The following is a 15,790-nucleotide window of genomic DNA, read 5'->3' on the forward strand; positions in this document are numbered from 1 at the left end:
GCTTAGAAATTGTCTTGGACACACCCGATTGTACTCCTAGTTAACGAGGTTCAAGTGTAAGCTCGATTTGGACCGTTTGGAGAGAGTGGTAATCGGGACGCAACACAGGTGCACGGTTTGCGTTGAATGTACCATAGGCTTGGAAATCATTTTGGACGCACCCGATGGATCTCCTAGGTGACGTTGGTCATGTGGAATCTCCTTTCAGTCAATTTGGAGATAGTGTTATTGTCGAATGCAAGATAGGTGCTCGGTTTCGCGTCAAACATACCACAGGCTCAAAAATTGTTTTAAACGCACCCGATGGTACTCCTAGGTGACGAGGCTCAGGTGGAATCTCGATTTGGTCCATTTGGAAATAGTGCTAATACTGACACAAGATAGGTGCATGGTTTACGCAAAACCTACCATATGCCTGGAAGTCTTTTTAGACACACCCAATAGAACTCCTAGGTGCCGTGGGTCATTTGGAATCTCATTTTGGTCCGTTTGGAGATAGTGTTAGATAGTTGCTCGGTTTGCGCCAAACATACCATAGGCTCAGAAATCGTCTTGGACGCACCAGATGGTACTCCTAGTTGATGGGGCTCAAGTGAAGCTTGATTTGGTCCGTTTGGAGAGAGTACTAATCTTGACACAAGACAGGTGCACAGTTTGCGTTGAAAGTACCGTAGGCTTGGAAATCGTTTTGGACACACCCGATGGATCTCCTAGGTGACGTTGGTCATGTGGAATCTCATTTCAGTCCTTTCGGAGACAGTGTTAGTGTCGATGCAAGATAGGTGCTCGGTTTCGCGTCAAACATACCATAGGCTCAGAAATCGTTTTAGACGCACCCGATGGCACTCCTAGGTGACAAGGCTAAAGTGGAAGCTTGATTTGTTCCATTTTGAGATAGTGCTAATCCTGATGCAAGATAGGTGCATGGTTTATGCCAAACGTACCATATGCTTGGAAGTTGTTTTGGAGACACCCGATAGAACTCCTAGGTGACGTGGGTCATGTGGAATCTGATTTCATTCCATTTGGAGATAGTGTTAGTGTTGGTGCAAGATAGGTGCACGGTTTACACCAAACGTACCATAGGCTCAGAAATCATTTTGGATGCACCCCATGGCACTCATGGGTGATGAGGCTCAAGTGGATTCTTGTTTCAGTCCGTTTGGAGATAGTGATAATGTTGACGCAAGATAGGTGCATGTTTTGCGCCGAACATACCACAGGCTCTAAAATCATTTTGGACACACCCAATAGAACTCCTAGGTGACGTGGGTCATGTGGAATGTCATTTCGGTCTGTTTGGAGATAATGTTAGATAGGTGCCCGGTTTGCGCCAAACATACTATAGGCTTAGAAATCGTCTTGGACGCACCCGATGGTACTCCTAGGTGACGAGGTTCAAGTGGAAGCTCGATTTGGACCGTTTGGAGAGAGTGCTAAACTTGACGCAAGACAGGTGCACGGTGTGCGTGGAATGTACCATAGGCTTAGAAATCATTTTGGACGCACCCGATCGATCTCTTAGGTGACGTTGGTCATGTGGAATCTCCTTTCAGTCAATTTGGAGACAGTGTTAGTGTCGAATGCAAGATATGTGCTCGGTTTCACGTCAAACGTACCATAGGCTTAGAAATTGTTTTAAACGGTACTCCTAGGTGACGAGGCTCAGGTGGAAGCTCGATTTGGTCCATTTGGAGATAGTGCTAATCCTGACACAAGATAGGTGCATGGTTTATGCAAAACCTACCATATGCCTGGAAGTCTTTTTAGACACACCCGATAGAACTCCTAGGTGATGTGGGTCATTTGGAATCTCATTTCGGTCCATTTGGAGATAGTGTTAGATAGGTGCACGGTTTGCGCCAAACATACCATAGGCTCAGAAATCATCTTGGACGCACCCGATGGTACTCCTAGTTGATGAGGCTCAAGTGGAAGCTTGATTCGGTCCGTTTGGAGAGAGTGCTAATCTTGACGCAAGATAGGTGCACGGTTTGCGTTGAATGTACCATAGGCCTGGAAATCATTTTGGACGCACCCGATGGATCTCCTAGGTGACGTTGGTCAAGGGGAATCTCGTTTCAGTCCGTTCGGAGACAGTGTTAGTGTCGATGCAAGATAGGTGCTCGGTTTCGCGTCAAACATACCATAGGCTCAGAAATCATTTTAGACGCACCCGATGGTACTCCTAGGTGACAAGGCTAAAGTGGAAGCTTGATTTGTTCCATTTGGAGATAGTGCTAATCCTAACGCAAGAAAGGTGCATGGTTTACACCGAATTTACCATATGCTTGGAAGTCGTTTTGGACACAACCGATAGAACTCCTAGGTGACATGGGTCATGTGGAATATGATTTCGTTCCATTTGGAGATAGTGTTAGTGTCGGAGCAAAATCGGTGCATGGTTTGCGCCAAACGTACCATAGGCTCAGAAATCATTTCGGACGCACCCCATGGTACTCATGGGTGACGAGGCTCAAGTGGATTCTCGTTTCAGTCCGTTTGGAGATAGTGCTAATGTTGACGCAAGATAGGTGCATGTTTTGCGCCGAACATACCACATGTTCGAAAATTGTTTTGGACGCACCCAATAGAACTCCTAGGTGAAGTGGGTCATGTGGAATGTCATTTCGGTCCGTTTGGAGACAGTGTTAGATAGGTGCACGTTTGCGCCAAACATACTATAGGCTTAGAAATTGTCTTGGACACACCCGATTGTACTCCTAGGTAACCAGGTTCAAGTGTAAGCTCGATTTGGACCGTTTGGAGAGAGTGGTAATTGGGACGCAACACAGGTGCACAGTTTGCGTTGAATGTACCATAGGCTTGGAAATCATTTTGGACGCACCCGATGGATCTCCTAGGTGACGTTGGTCATGTGGAATCTCCTTTCAGTCAATTTGGAGATAGTGTTAGTGTCGAATGCAAGATAGGTGCTCGGTTTCGCGTCAAACATACCACAGGCTCAAAAATTGTTTCAAATGCACCCGATGGTACTCCTAGGTGACGAGGCTCAGGTGGAATCTCGATTTGGTCCATTTGGAAATAGTGCTAATCCTGACACAAGATAGGTGCATGGTTTACGCAAAACCTACCATATGCCTGGAAGTCTTTTTAGACACACCCGATAGAACTCCTAGGTGCCGTGGGTCATTTGGAATCTCATTTTGGTCCGTTTGGAGATAGTGTTAGATAGTTGCTCGGTTTGCGCCAAACATACCATAGGCTCAGAAATCGTCTTGGACGCACCAGATGGTACTCCTAGTTGATGGGGCTCAAGTGGAAGCTTGATTTGGTCCGTTTGGAGAGAGTACTAATCTTGACACAAGACAGGTGCACAGTTTGCGTTGAAAGTACCGTAGGCTTGGAAATCATTTTGGACACACCCGATGGATCTCCTAGGTGACGTTGGTCATGTGGAATCTCATTTCAGGCCTTTCGGAGACAGTGTTAGTGTCGATGCAAGATAGGTGCTCGGTTTCGCGTCAAACATACGATAGGCTCAGAAATCGTTTTAGACGCACCCGATGGCACTCCTAGGTGACAAGGCTAAAGTGGAAGCTTGATTTGTTCCATTTTGAGATAGTGCTAATCCTGATGCAAGATAGGTGCATGGTTTATGCCAAACATACCATATGCTTGGAAGTCGTTTTGGAGACACCCGATAGAACTCCTAGGTGACGTGGGTCATATGGAATCTGATTTCATTCCATTTGGAGATAGTGTTAGTGTTGGTGCAAGATAGGTGCACGGTTTACACCAAACGTACCATAGGCTCAGAAATCGTTTTGGATGCACCCCATGGTACTCATGGGTGATGAGGCTCAAGTGGATTCTTGTTTTAGTCCGTTTGGAGATAGTGATAATGTTGACGCAAGATAGGTGCATGTTTTGCGCCGAACATACCACAGGCTCGAAAATCGTTTTGGACACACCCAATAGAACTCCTAGGTGACGTGGGTCATGTGGAATGTCATTTCGGTCCGTTTGGAGATAATGTTAGATAGGTGCCCGGTTTGCGCCAAACATACTATAGGCTTAGAAATCGTCTTGGACGCACCCGATGGTACTCCTAGGTGACGAGGTTCAAGTGGAAGCTCGATTTGGACCGTTTGGAGAGAGTGCTAAACTTGACGCAAGACAGGTGCATGGTGTGCGTGGAATGTACCATAGGCTTAGAAATCATTTTGGACGCACCCGATCGATCTCTTAGGTGACGTTGGTCATGTGGAATCTCCTTTCAGTCAATTTGGAGACAGTGTTAGTGTCGAATGCAAGATAGGTGCTCGGTTTCACGTCAAACGTACCATAGGCTTAGAAATTGTTTTAAACGGTACTCCTAGGTGACGAGGCTCAGGTGGAAGCTCGATTTGGTCCATTTGGAGATAGTGCTAATCCTGACACAAGATAGGTGCATGGTTTATGCAAAACCTACCATATGCCTGGAAGTCTTTTTAGACACACCCGATAGAACTCCTAGGTGATGTGGGTCATTTGGAATCTCATTTCGGTCCATTTGGAGATAGTGTTAGATAGGTGCACGGTTTGCGCCAAACATACCATAGGCTCAGAAATCATCTTGGACGCACCCGATGGTACTCCTAGTTGATGAGGCTCAAGTGGAAGCTTGATTCGGTCCGTTTGGAGAGAGTGCTAATCTTGACGCAAGATAGGTGCACGGTTTGCGTTGAATGTACCATAGGCCTGGAAATCATTTTGGACGCACCCGATGGATCTCCTAGGTGACGTTGGTCAAGGGGAATCTCGTTTCAGTCCGTTCAGAGACAGTGTTAGTGTCGATGCAAGATAGGTGCTCGGTTTCGCGTCAAACATACCATAGGCTCAGAAATCATTTTAGACGCACCCGATGGTACTCCTAGGTGACAAGGCTAAAGTGGAAGCTTGATTTGTTCCATTTGGAGATAGTGCTAATCCTAACGCAAGAAAGGTGCATGGTTTACACCGAATTTACCATATGCTTGGAAGTCGTTTTGGACACACCCGATAGAACTCCTAGGTGACATGGGTCATGTGGAATCTGATTTCGTTCCATTTGGAGATAGTGTTAGTGTCGGAGCAAGATCGGTGCATGGTTTGCGCCAAACGTACCATAGGCTCAGAAATCATTTCGGACGCACCCCATGGTACTCATGGGTGACGAGGCTCAAGTGGATTCTCGTTTCAGTCCGTTTGGAGATAGTGCTAATGTTGACGCAAGATAGGTGCATGTTTTGCGCCGAACATACCACATGTTCGAAAATTGTTTTGGACGCACCCAATAGAACTCCTAGGTGAAGTGGGTCATGTGGAATGTCATTTCGGTCCGTTTGGAGATAGTGTTAGATAGGTGCACGTTTGCGCCAAACATACTATAGGCTTAGAAATTGTCTTGGACACACCCGATTGTACTCCTAGGTAACGAGGTTCAAGTGTAAGCTCGATTTGGACCGTTTGGAGAGAGTGGTAATTGGGACGCAACACAGGTGCACAGTTTGCGTTGAATGTACCATAGGCTTGGAAATCATTTTGGACGCACCCGATGGATCTCCTAGGTGACGTTGGTCATGTGGAATCTCCTTTCAGTCAATTTGGAGATAGTGTTAGTGTCGAATGCAAGATAGGTGCTCGGTTTCGCGTCAAACATACCACAGGCTCAAAAATTGCTTTAAACGCACCCGATGGTACTCCTAGGTGACGAGGCTCAGGTGGAATCTCGATTTGGTCCATTTGGAAATAGTGCTAATCCTGACACAAGATAGGTGCATGGTTTACGCAAAACCTACCATATGCCTGGAAGTCTTTTTAGACACACCCGATAGAACTCCTAGGTGTCGTGGGTCATTTGGAATCTCATTTTGGTCCGTTTGGAGATAGTGTTAGATAGTTGCTCGGTTTGCGCCAAACATACCATAGGCTCAGAAATCGTCTTGGACGCACCAGATGGTACTCCTAGTTGATGGGGCTCAAGTGGAAGCTTGATTTGGTCCGTTTGGAGAGAGTACTAATCTTGACACAAGACAGGTGCACAGTTTGCGTTGAAAGTACCGTAGGCTTGGAAATCATTTTGGACACACCCGATGGATCTCCTAGGTGACGTTGGTCATGTGGAATCTCATTTCAGTCCTTTCGGAGACAGTGTTAGTGTCGATGCAAGATAGGTGCTCGGTTTCGCGTCAAACATACGATAGGCTCAGAAATCGTTTTAGACGCACCCGATGGCACTCCTAGGTGACAAGGCTAAAGTGGAAGCTTGATTTGTTCCATTTTGAGATAGTGCTAATCCTGATGCAAGATAGGTGCATGGTTTATGCCAAACATACCATATGCTTGGAAGTCGTTTTGGAGACACCCGATAGAACTCCTAGGTGACGTGGGTCATATGGAATCTGATTTCATTCCATTTGGAGATAGTGTTAGTGTTGGTGCAAGATAGGTGCACGGTTTACACCAAACGTACCATAGGCTCAGAAATTGTTTTGGATGCACCCCATGGTACTCATGGGTGATGAGGCTCAAGTGGATTCTTGTTTCAGTCCGTTTGGAGATAGTGATAATGTTGACGCAAGATAGGTGCATGTTTTGCGCCGAACATACCACAGGCTCGAAAATCGTTTTGGACACACCCAATAGAACTCCTAGGTGACGTGGGTCATGTGGAATGTCATTTCGGTCCGTTTGGAGATAATGTTAGATAGGTGCCCGGTTTGCGCCAAACATACTATAGGCTTAGAAATCGTCTTGGACGCACCCGATGGTACTCCTAGGTGACGAGGTTCAAGTGGAAGCTCGATTTGGACCGTTTGGAGAGAGTGCTAAACTTGACGCAAGACAGGTGCACGGTGTGCGTGGAATGTACCATAGGCTTAGAAATCATTTTGGACGCACCCGATCGATCTCTTAGGTGACGTTGGTCATGTGGAATCTCCTTTCAGTCAATTTGGAGACAGTGTTAGTGTCGAATGCAAGATAGGTGCTCGGTTTCACGTCAAACGTACCATAGGCTTAGAAATTGTTTTAAACGGTACTCCTAGGTGACGAGGCTCAGGTGGAAGCTCGATTTGGTCCATTTGGAGATAGTGCTAATCCTGACACAAGATAGGTGCATGGTTTATGCAAAACCTACCATATGCCTGGAAGTCTTTTTAGACACACCCGATAGAACTCCTAGGTGATGTGGGTCATTTGGAATCTCATTTCGGTCCATTTGGAGATAGTGTTAGATAGGTGCACGGTTTGCGCCAAACATACCATAGGCTCAGAAATCATCTTGGACGCACCCGATGGTACTCCTAGTTGATGAGGCTCAAGTGGAAGCTTGATTCGGTCCGTCTGGAGAGAGTGCTAATCTTGACGCAAGATAGGTGCACGGTTTGCGTTGAATGTACCATAGGCCTGGAAATCATTTTGGACGCACCCGATGGATCTCCTAGGTGACGTTGGTCAAGGGGAATCTCGTTTCAGTCCGTTCGGAGACAGTGTTAGTGTCGATGCAAGATAGGTGCTCGGTTTCGCGTCAAACATACCATAGGCTCAGAAATCATTTTAGACGCACCCGATGGTACTCCTAGGTGACAAGGCTAAAGTGGAAGCTTGATTTGTTCCATTTGGAGATAGTGCTAATCCTAACGCAAGAAAGGTGCATGGTTTACACCGAATTTACCATATGCTTGGAAGTCGTTTTGGACACACCCGATAGAACTCCTAGGTGACATGGGTCATGTGGAATCTGATTTCGTTCCATTTGGAGATAGTGTTAGTGTCGGAGCAAGATCGGTGCTTGGTTTGCGCCAAACGTACCATAGGCTCAGAAATCATTTCGGACGCACCCCATGGTACTCATGGGTGACGAGGCTCAAGTGGATTCTCGTTTCAGTCCGTTTGGAGATAGTGCTAATGTTGACGCAAGATAGGTGCATGTTTTGCGCCGAACATACCACATGTTCGAAAATTGTTTTGGACGCACCCAATAGAACTCCTAGGTGAAGTGGGTCATGTGGAATGTCATTTCGGTCCGTTTGGAGACAGTGTTAGATAGGTGCACGTTTGCGCCAAACATACTATAGGCTTAGAAATTGTCTTGGACACACCCGATTGTACTCCTAGGTAACGAGGTTCAAGTGTAAGCTCGATTTGGACCGTTTGGAGAGAGTGGTAATCGGGACGCAACACAGGGGCACGGTTTGTGTTGAATGTACCATAGGCTTGGAAATCATTTTGGACGCACCCGATGGATCTCCTAGGTGACGTTGGTCATGTGGAATCTCTTTTCAGTCAATTTGGAGATAGTGTTAGTGTCGAATGCAAGATAGGTGCTCGGTTTCGCGTCAAACATACCACAGGCTCAAAAATTGTTTTAAACGCACCCGATGGTACTCCTAGGTGACGAGGCTCAGGTGGAATCTCGATTTGGTCCATTTGGAAATAGTGCTAATCCTGACACAAGATAGGTGCATGGTTTACGCAAAACCTACCATATGCCTGGAAGTCTTTTTAGACACACCCGATAGAACTCCTAGGTGCCGTGGGTCATTTGGAATCTCATTTTGGTCCGTTTGGAGATAGTGTTAGATAGTTGCTCGGTTTGCGCCAAACATACCATAGGCTCAGAAATCGTCTTGGACGCACCAGATGGTACTCCTAGTTGATGGGGCTCAAGTGGAAGCTCGATTTGGTCCCTTTGGAGAGAGTGCTAATCTTGACGCAAGATAGGTGCACGGTTTGCGTTGAAAGTACCATAGGCTTGGAAATCGTTTTGGACACACCCGATGGATCTCCTAGGTGACGTTGGTCATGTGGAATCTCATTTCAGTCCTTTCGGAGATAGTGTTAGTGTCGATGCAAGATAGGTGCTCGGTTTCGCGTCAAACATATGATAGGCTCAGAAATCGTTTTAGACGCACCCGATGGCACTCCTAGGTGACAAGGCTAAAGTGGAAGCTTGATTTGTTCCATTTTGAGATAGTGCTAATCCTGATGCAAGATAGGTGCATGGTTTATGCCAAACATACCATATGCTTGGAAGTCGTTTTGGAGACACCCGATAGAACTCCTAGGTGACGTGGGTCATATGGAATCTGATTTCATTCCATTTGGAGATAGTGTTAGTGTTGGTGCAAGATAGGTGCACGGTTTACACCAAACGTACCATAGGCTCAGAAATCGTTTTGGATGCACCCCATGGTACTCATGGGTGATGAGGCTCAAGTGGATTCTTGTTTCAGTCCGTTTGGAGATAGTGATAATGTTGACGCAAGATAGGTGCATGTTTTGCGCCGAACATACCACAGGCTCGAAAATCGTTTTGGACACACCCAATAGAACTCCTAGGTGACGTGGGTCATGTGGAATGTCATTTCGGTCCGTTTGGAGATAATGTTAGATAGGTGCCCGGTTTGCGCCATACATACTATAGGCTTAGAAATCGTCTTGGACGCACCCGATGGTACTCCTAGGTGACGAGGTTCAAGTGGAAGCTCGATTTGGACCGTTTGGAGAGAGTGCTAAACTTGACGCAAGACAGGTGCACGGTGTGCGTGGAATGTACCATAGGCTTAGAAATCATTTTGGACGCACCCGATCGATCTCTTAGGTGACGTTGGTCATGTGGAATCTCCTTTGAGTCAATTTGGAGACAGTGTTAGTGTCGAATGCAAGATAGGTGCTCGGTTTCACGTCAAACGTACCATAGGCTTAGAAATTGTTTTAAACGGTACTCCTAGGTGACGAGGCTCAGGTGGAAGCTCGATTTGGTCCATTTGGAGATAGTGCTAATCCTGACACAAGATAGGTGCATGGTTTATGCAAAACCTACCATATGCCTGGAAGTCTTTTTAGACACACCTGATAGAACTCCTAGGTGATGTGGGTCATTTGGAATCTCATTTCGGTCCATTTGGAGATAGTGTTAGATAGGTGCACGGTTTGCGCCAAACATACCATAGGCTCAGAAATCATCTTGGACGCACCCGATGGTACTCCTAGTTGATGAGGCTCAAGTGGAAGCTTGATTCGGTCCGTTTGGAGAGAGTGCTAATCTTGACGCAAGATAGGTGCACGGTTTGCGTTGAATGTACCATAGGCCTGGAAATCATTTTGGACGCACCCGATGGATCTCCTAGGTGACGTTGGTCATGTGGAATCTCGTTTCAGTCCGTTCAGAGACAGTGTTAGTGTCGATGCAAGATAGGTGCTCGGTTTCGCGTCAAACATACCATAGGCTCAGAAATCGTTTTAGACGCACTGATAGTAGGGGAGTGCCCGATCTTTCGGTGAGTGGAGATAATTTCGATCTGGTGGAAGTAGACCCTCACGATCCGACTACGACGAGCGAACCCGAAGCGCCAATGCAATCGCTGAACCAACTCCCGATGGTTACCAACCTCGCCGGTGCGAGATCAGCCTGATCACGAAGATCGTTTCCTGCACGCAATCGAAAAACGAACAAGAAAAAGACGCGAGCAATCACAATTATCGCTCGAAGGTGGAGTTCTGAATCACACAAAGACGGCGCGGAATTGCCGTGTTCGAGAGTAGCTAAAGCTAGATGTAAAACAAAACTCGAGTTGTAAACAAAAGGGACTCCGACTAAATAAAGGGGGCGCAGCCCCTGGAGTCCAGATCGACGGCAGGAGGGGGGGGCGCCACCAGGGGAAAGGCGGCGGCTCCCAGCCCTAGGCGCCCCACCTGGGCTGCCCTATTGGGCCCTCTTCTTATTCCGCTGGCCCTTCGTTCCTTAACAGCATGATGAAGTTTAATTCTCTCGCACGGGCCCGAGTGATTGGCCCTAGATGATCAACTGGAGGCGCCTGAGGTGCTGCTGGTGTAGATGTACTCGTGGTGTCCTCATCATCCTCCCCTTCTTGAATTGAAGTCGTCCTCGACGGCAACTCCTCATCTTCGCCCGCATAAGGTTTCAAATCTGCAACATTAAAACTCGTGGAAACACCAAACTCCGCAGGCAGGTCAAGGATGTAAGCATTATCATTAATCTTGGTTAGTACTTTAAAAGGACCAGCAGCACGTGGCATCAATTTAGAACGACGTAAAGTAGGAAAACGATCCTTTCTTAAATGCAACCAAACCAGATCACCCGGTTCAAAAGTAACATGTTTTCTCCCTTTACTACCCGCAACCTGATATTTAGCATTAGCAGTAGCAATGTTTTGTTTAGTTTGTTCATGCAAGCTAATCATTTGATCAATATGTGCAGCGGCATCTATGTGTGGAGCGTCCTCAGCATCAAGAGCAAACAAATCAATGGGCGCTCGAGGAATATAACCATAAACAATCTGAAAGGGACACATTTTTGTAGAAGAATGCGTTGCATGATTATAAGCAAACTCAACATGAGGCAAGCAATCCTCCCAACGTTTCAAGTTTTTATCTAAAACAGCCCTAAGCATGGTTGACAAAGTTCGATTAACCACCTCAGTTTGCCCATCAGTCTGAGGGTGACAAGTAGTGCTAAACAGCAATTTAGTTCCCATTTTATTCCACAGTGATCTCCAAAAATGACTGAGAAACTTAGCATCACGATCAGAGACTATTGTATTTGGAATACCATGCAAACGAATAATCTCTTTAAAGAACAATTCAGCAATATTGCTAGCATCATCAGTCTTATGACAAGGTATAAAATGAGCCATTTTGGAGAAACGATCAACAACCACAAAAATACTGTCCCTCCCCTTCTTAGTTCGAGGCAATCCCAAAACAAAGTCCATAGAAATATCAAGCCAAGGGGAAGTAGGAACAGGCAAAGGCATGTACAAACCATGGTTGTTCAATCGTGACTTAGCTTTCTGGCAAGTATTGCAACGTGCAACAAGGCGCTCAACATCAGCGCGCATCCGGGGCCAAAAGAAATGAGCAGCCAGCACCTCATGCGTCTTGTAGACGCCAAAGTGCCCCATGAGACCGCCTCCATGCGCTTCCTGTAACAACAAACGACGAACCGAGCTAGCTGGAACACACAGCTTGTTAGCGCGAAACAGGAACCCGTCCTGTATGTGAAATTTGCCCCATGGTTTGCCATGAATACAATGGGCAAAAGCATCTTTAAAATCAGCATCATCCACATATTGATCCTTCACAGTTTGCAGGCCAAAAATTTTAAAATCTAACTGTGATAGCATGGTATAGCGATGAGACAAAGCATCAGCAATAACATTTTCTTTCCCGCTCTTGTGTTTAATAATGTAAGGAAAAGACTCAATGAATTCTACCCATTTAGCATGACGACGGTTCAGGTTTGTTTGGGTACGAATATGTTTTAAAGCCTCATGATCAGAATGAATTATAAACTCGCGATGCCAAAGGTAGTGCTGCCAAGTATGCAAAGTGCGCACTAAAGCATAAAGCTCCTTATCATAAGTAGAATAATTCAAGCTAGCACCACTTAATTTCTCGCTAAAATAGGCAACAGGTTTTCCTTCTTGTAACAAAACAGCACCTAGCCCAATACCGCTAGCATCACATTCAAGCTCAAACACTTTAGTAAAATCAGGCAACTGCAAGAGAGGAGAATTGGTTAACTTATCTTTCAAGGTGCTGAACGCAACCTCTTGCGAATCACTCCAAGCAAAGGGGACATCCTTCTTTGTAAGCTCATGTAGAGGCGCTGCAATGGAGCTAAAATCACGAACAAACCTGCGGTAGAAACCTGCAAGGCCAAGAAAGCTTCGAATTTGTGTGACCGTCGTCGGTGTAGGCCACGCCCGAATGGCATCGATCTTGCTGCTATCCACCTCAATGCCCTGTGGAGTAACAACATAGCCAAGAAACGAGACACGTTGTGTGCAAAACATGCATTTTTCGATGTTAGCAAATAAATTGGCCGCACGCAACGCATCAAAAACAGCACGCAAATGGTCTAAATGCTCTTCCATAGACTTGCTGTAAATAAGGATATCATCAAAATAGACAACTACAAACAATCCTATGAAGGGCCTCAGAACTTCATTCATCAAACGCATAAAAGTGCTGGGAGCATTCGTCAAACCAAACGGCATAACCAACCATTCATATAACCCAAATTTCGTTTTAAAAGCCGTTTTCCATTCATCACCTAATTTCATGCGAATCTGATGGTAGCCACTACGCAAATCAATCTTAGTAAAAATAATGGCACCACTAAGCTCATCTAGCATATCATCAAGGCGTGGTATAGGATATCGGTAGCGAATGGTAATGTTATTAATAGCACGACAGTCTACACACATACGCCAAGAGCCATCTTTCTTTGGAACAAGTAACACAGGAACAGAGCAAGGGCTAAGAGACTCATGAATATAACCCTTGTCAAGCAACGCCTGTACCTGTCGCTGGATCTCCTTTGTCTCATCCGGATTTGTACGGTACGGGGCGCGGTTCGGGAGCTGTGCGCCGGGAATGATGTCGATCTGGTGCTCAATGCCACGAAGTGGTGGAAGGCCTGGTGGCAAATCTTTTGGAAAGACATCAGCGTACTCCTGCAAAATGTTAGCAACAGCAGGGGGAATATCCAAAGACGGTGTATCATCAAGGGAAACGAGCACACGAGAGCATATAAGGGCATAGCATGGGAAAGTAGCATCGTGTAACTTATCAAAATCAGCTCGTGTAGCAAGCAAAACAGGAGCATTTAACTTGATTTCAGAATTAACAGAGGTCGATGGTGCAAGTTGTTTAGCAGTTTTAGCAGCTCGAGCAAGATCATCTTTAAGAATTTGTTCAGGTGTCATTGGATGTATAATTATTTTTTGACCCTTAAACATGAGAGAATAGTGATTGGAACGACCATGATGCAAGCTATCAGTATCATATTGCCAAGGTCGCCCAAGTAACAGAGAGCATACTTCCATGGGAATAACATCACAATCGACAAAATCAGAATAAGCACCCATGGAGAAAGGAACACGGACCGAACGAGTAATTCTTAGTTTCCCACCATCATTAAGCCATTGAATGTGATATGGATGTGGATGCTTACGAGTGGGTAAAGACAACTTGTCAACCAGCGCGGTACTCGCCAAATTGTTGCAGCTGCCGCTGTCGATGATGATGCGAATGGATCGCTCTTGCACAACGCCCTTGGTATGGAAAAGAGTGTGTCGCTGATTCGTCTCAGGCGTAGCGACCTGTGTACTAAGAACACGCTGCACAACAAGACTTTCATACCTATCGGCGTCGTCCGGGTTGACATGTACGTCCGTCTTTGCTGCATGGTCAGTGGCAAGCATAGCGGGTTGAATATCGTCAGAATCACTAGCGGAAGAATACTCACCATCATCACGAATGAGCAAGGCACGCTTGTTCGGACATTCCCGAGACACATGGCCAAATCCTTGGCAACGAAAGCACTGAATATCCCGTGTGCGGCGTGTGGAAGGAACTGCACCTGTGGACGGAGGAGTACCTGCAGAAGTGGCTGCCCGCTCACGTGGTGTAGTGGTGGGTGTGGACGGTGCAGGGGGCGCGGGTGCTGAACCGGATGTCGAGCTTCGTCCTGCAAAAGAGTTAGAATATGGCTTCGAGCGGCGTCCCTGTATTTGACGTTCAGCTTTGCAAGCAAATTCAAATAATGTGGTCATATCATAATACTCTTTGTAATCAAGTATATCCTGAATTTCACGGTTTAAACCACCACGAAAACGTGCCATAGCAGCATCGTTTTCCTCAACTAACCCACACCGAATCATGCCTTTTTGTAATTCCTGGTAATAGTCCTCTACAGATTGTGAACCTTGCTGAAAACATTGCATTTTATTAAGCAAATCGCGAGCATAATAAGAAGGTACAAATCTGTATCGCATAGCAGCTTTTAATTGATCCCATGTGGTTGGAACTGTAGCGGGATGTTTTTGTTTATATTCACGCCACCAGATTAAAGCAAAATCAGTAAATTCACTAATAGCAGCTTTAACTTGAGAATTAGCAGGAATATCATGGCATGAAAATTTCTGGTCGACTTCTAATTCCCAATCAAGATATGCAGCAGGATCATATTTGCCATTAAAAGATGGAATTTTAAATTTTATCTTAGCAAAAGAATCATTACCGGGACGGCGTGGCACACGGCGAGCGCGGCCTTGACGGTCTCCACCGTCCTGCTCCGTGTCACCAACATAATCGTTCTGGAGATCTGCGACCAGCGTGCTCAATGAGTCGAGGCGTGACACGATGGTGTCGAGCGTGGTCTTGGTGGCTGTCTGCGAGAGGTCTAGCTGATCGAACCGCTCGTTCGCCGTAGTGACCGTGGAATCCATCCGTTCATGCATCGTCTTGATGTCGGTGGCAAGTCCATCAATCTGTGTCCGCATGTCCTGCAGCTCATCCTTCACGTCGTCGCCGTCGCCTGCCATGGTTAGCGCAAACACAAAACCGATGCCAAAATAGGGTGTAACGGTTCACAAGGCGCTCACACTAGTGCTGTTATCAATGTCTTATCCGTTCTTACCTAGCACACAGGGGCGACCCACAACCGACCGGAGGAACTCGTGAAAGATTGGAGCAGCGATTGCCTGGGAACAAAGTCAGCTCGTCGTAGAACTATGTGGAGTTCTGGGTAGGCCGCACTCAAGTCAAGGATTAGCAATTAACGAATGCAGATTAGCGAATGTTCAATAAGTATCCAAAGTACAAGTCACAAGTGCTGGCTAAGACGTGTCCTAGACGTAGCGCAACAAGGTGAAACAAAGGACGATGGGAAGAACTCACAGAACAAGCAAATAGCCCGGATTTTTCTTTTTTTTTTTCCAAAAGGTACTAGTAGGAATCAACTTTTTTTTTTTTGCACTATTTTTTTTTTCTC

General features: G+C 46.1%; 1 protein-coding gene across 1 annotated transcript in view; it reads right to left on the reverse strand.

Moving 5' to 3' along the window:
• Positions 1-15,341, reverse strand: part of LOC136460774 (uncharacterized) — a 70,439-nt gene extending 55,098 nt beyond the window's left edge. The window contains exons 1-2 of the mRNA XM_066460352.1: positions 11,955-15,341; positions 11,133-11,288 (exon numbers count right to left, since the gene is read on the reverse strand). Of these exons, the coding sequence (XP_066316449.1) occupies positions 11,133-11,288; positions 11,955-15,341 (3,543 nt within the window). The remainder of the gene's footprint in view (positions 1-11,132; positions 11,289-11,954) is intronic.
• Between the last annotated feature and the right edge of the window lie 449 nt (positions 15,342-15,790).

Source organism: Miscanthus floridulus, chromosome 1 (assembly GCF_019320115.1).
Source record: "Miscanthus floridulus cultivar M001 chromosome 1, ASM1932011v1, whole genome shotgun sequence".
In the NCBI taxonomy this organism is placed as follows: domain Eukaryota; kingdom Viridiplantae; phylum Streptophyta; class Magnoliopsida; order Poales; family Poaceae; genus Miscanthus; species Miscanthus floridulus.